This window comes from Arachis duranensis, chromosome 2, assembly GCF_000817695.3.
Source record: "Arachis duranensis cultivar V14167 chromosome 2, aradu.V14167.gnm2.J7QH, whole genome shotgun sequence".
NCBI classification, from domain to species: Eukaryota; Viridiplantae; Streptophyta; class Magnoliopsida; order Fabales; family Fabaceae; genus Arachis; species Arachis duranensis.
Genome location: NC_029773.3, coordinates 6,438,817 through 6,441,468, shown reverse-complemented (window position 1 = coordinate 6,441,468; position 2,652 = coordinate 6,438,817). Strand labels below are relative to the sequence as shown.

Sequence of the window (2,652 nt, the reverse complement as noted above, 5' to 3'; positions counted from 1 at the left end):
TGCTCACTGGCTTCCTCAGGTTTGGCCACAGGATGTCCGCCGTAACCCGCCGTGAACGCGACGCCGCGGCGGCGGAACCGCCGGGAATGAAGTCGGAGATAATAGCACCTCCACACATGTCTCTTTAGCTAGAACTAAGCAGAAGAAGGATGAGGTTTGGTTTGTTCTGGAAAAGGATGAGACTTTCAGATACCCAATTGGATGAAGAAAAGAGGGTAATGGAAAAGTTTTGTTTTTGTGTTGGTTGAAAATGAGTGAATAAGAAATGAACGAAATGAAATGGTGTTGTTTGTTGTAACAGGGTTTTTATATGGTTTTCTCAGTTTGGTGAGATCAGACACTGATGGGTTTTTTTTTCAATTGATTAATGAAATTGAGTAGGCTGCTTTTACCATTTTGCCCTTGGTCAAAGTGTCAATTTATTATGGGAGGGTTTTAAATAGGTCTAAAGTGGATTATCAAAAGAGAAATTATCACAAGTCATATAGTTCATCTTTTTAGTTGTTATTTTTTTTAATATTTAAATAAATAAAAATTAGAAAATATATGATATTTTTTAAAAACATAAAAAATATAAAGAATTTACATAATAATAATAGTTAAAAATAAAGATAAATATTAAATTATTTTTATTAAATAAATTTTATTAATTTATATGTGTAAATTCTAAAAAAATATGGATACGAAATGTATTAATTCATGTATGCAAAATTTTAATAAATATATATAAGTGTAAATTATATATTTTTGTATAAAAATTTTGTAAATATGAGTATAAATTACATTACTTTATTTGACTAATAAATTATTATTGAACGATTTTTAATTATAATTTCATATAAAAATAATTATATATAATAATTTTTATTATTATTAAATTATTTAATATATTTAATTAAATTATTTAACATAATATTTGTTTACATATTATGTACTATTTTTATATAAAGACATAATCATATATAAGGCTTCTTTTAAAATTGCAAATCTAAAGAATAGAAAAAGAAAATCTTATTTTCAGAACATAATTATAAAAAACTGAGTCAAAATTCCAAGCTTTATTAATATGTCTCCTTCGTGGCTTCATCCATTTTATCATTAGAAAACAATATATATGTTAATCTTTTTCTATTCAAAACTGAATATTTTGAGAATTAAAATGTATAATATCTTACATATGATAGTTACTATGAACCGAGAAAGACTAGGACAGTAATTTAACCATCAAGTTTACAGTTCCCTGGATTGGCCAGGTTAGTATGCTACCATGTGCATGTATTACACGTGCATTACTCCTTCTATTTTTCTCTATGCACGTGCCAGAAAAATTACACTAGTAAAATATATTTAAGGTATTTGCTAAAGAATTCAATTCGGACAAATAGTTTACATAAATTGTTTAGAAAATATAATTTTATATTCAATTAATTATATTCCGTGTACCAATAAAGTCAAATAATTTATAGTTTATTATTATTTTGTATATAATTTATTTCGTGATCTTTATATTAGTCATATCATTATTAATATCCATATTAGTAATAAAATATTTAATTATTAATTGAAATTTAAATAATAATATCTCAAATTAAATTCTTTATTTCAATGTCTATATAATAATTCTAGAACTTTTAAATTTTATAATATAAATTTTATTTGTGTAACCATGATTATTAAACTTGCAATAATTTTTAGGTGACTTTGACATATATTTTTATGATAATTTTAGAAAAATAAAAAATAATTAAAATTTATTTTATTTAATATTTATTTAATAATTAATAAATATTAAATAAGATAAATTTTAATTTTTTTTGATTAATTTCTTTTAATTACCAAATATTTTCGTATTTTAAATGTCTTTTATTAAAATAGCTCCACATTAATTAGGAAATATGTATGTTATTATTGTTGTTGTTAGCATATATAACATTTTGCTCATAATAATTTTACCGCTGATATAATAATACTAGAATTTTTTAATTTTTACAATATAAAATTTATTTGTGTAATCATAATTATCAAACTCACAATAAATTTTAGGTGACTTTGACATGTATTTTTAAATATCTTTTACTAAAATGGTTCCACATTAATTAGGGAATATATTAATTTAGCATATAACATTTTGTTCATGATAATAATTTTAATGTTTATATAATAATACTAGAATTTTTTAATTTTTTAGAATTTAAAATTTATCCGTGTAATTATAAATTCATAATTATCAAACTCGCAATACATATTAGGTGACTTACTGACTTTGACATGAACTTTTAAATGTCTTTTACTAAAATGTTTTCACATTAATTAGGTAATATGTTATTATTATTTATTATTAGCATATATAACATTTTGTTCATATAATTTCAAGGTTTACATAATAAGAATTTAGTTAATTTGTGTTTTAAAGACACATTTTAAACTTTTAATAATATAATTTTTTTTAAATTTTTTATGTATTTAATATATTAGAAATATAAAAAATATATAATTTTTTAATAACTTTTATAAAATATTTATTTATAGTATTTTTAATCTACGTCCTTATGATATAAGTTAGCAAAACCCATATAATAATACTAGAACTTTTTATTTTTTAAATATATATGAAATTTATTTGTGTAATCATAATTATCAAACTCTAATATC

General features: G+C 21.1%; 1 protein-coding gene across 1 annotated transcript in view; it reads right to left on the bottom strand.

Moving 5' to 3' along the window:
• The window catches only part of LOC107473198 (ethylene-responsive transcription factor RAP2-12), a 2,936-nt gene extending 2,655 nt beyond the window's left edge, over positions 1 to 281 (bottom strand). Inside the window, exon 1 of the mRNA XM_016092749.3 lies at positions 10 to 281. Within this exon, the coding sequence (XP_015948235.2) occupies positions 10 to 118 (109 nt within the window). The 5' untranslated portion in view covers positions 119 to 281. The remainder of the gene's footprint in view (positions 1 to 9) is intronic.
• Positions 282 to 2,652: the final 2,371 nt, after the last annotated feature.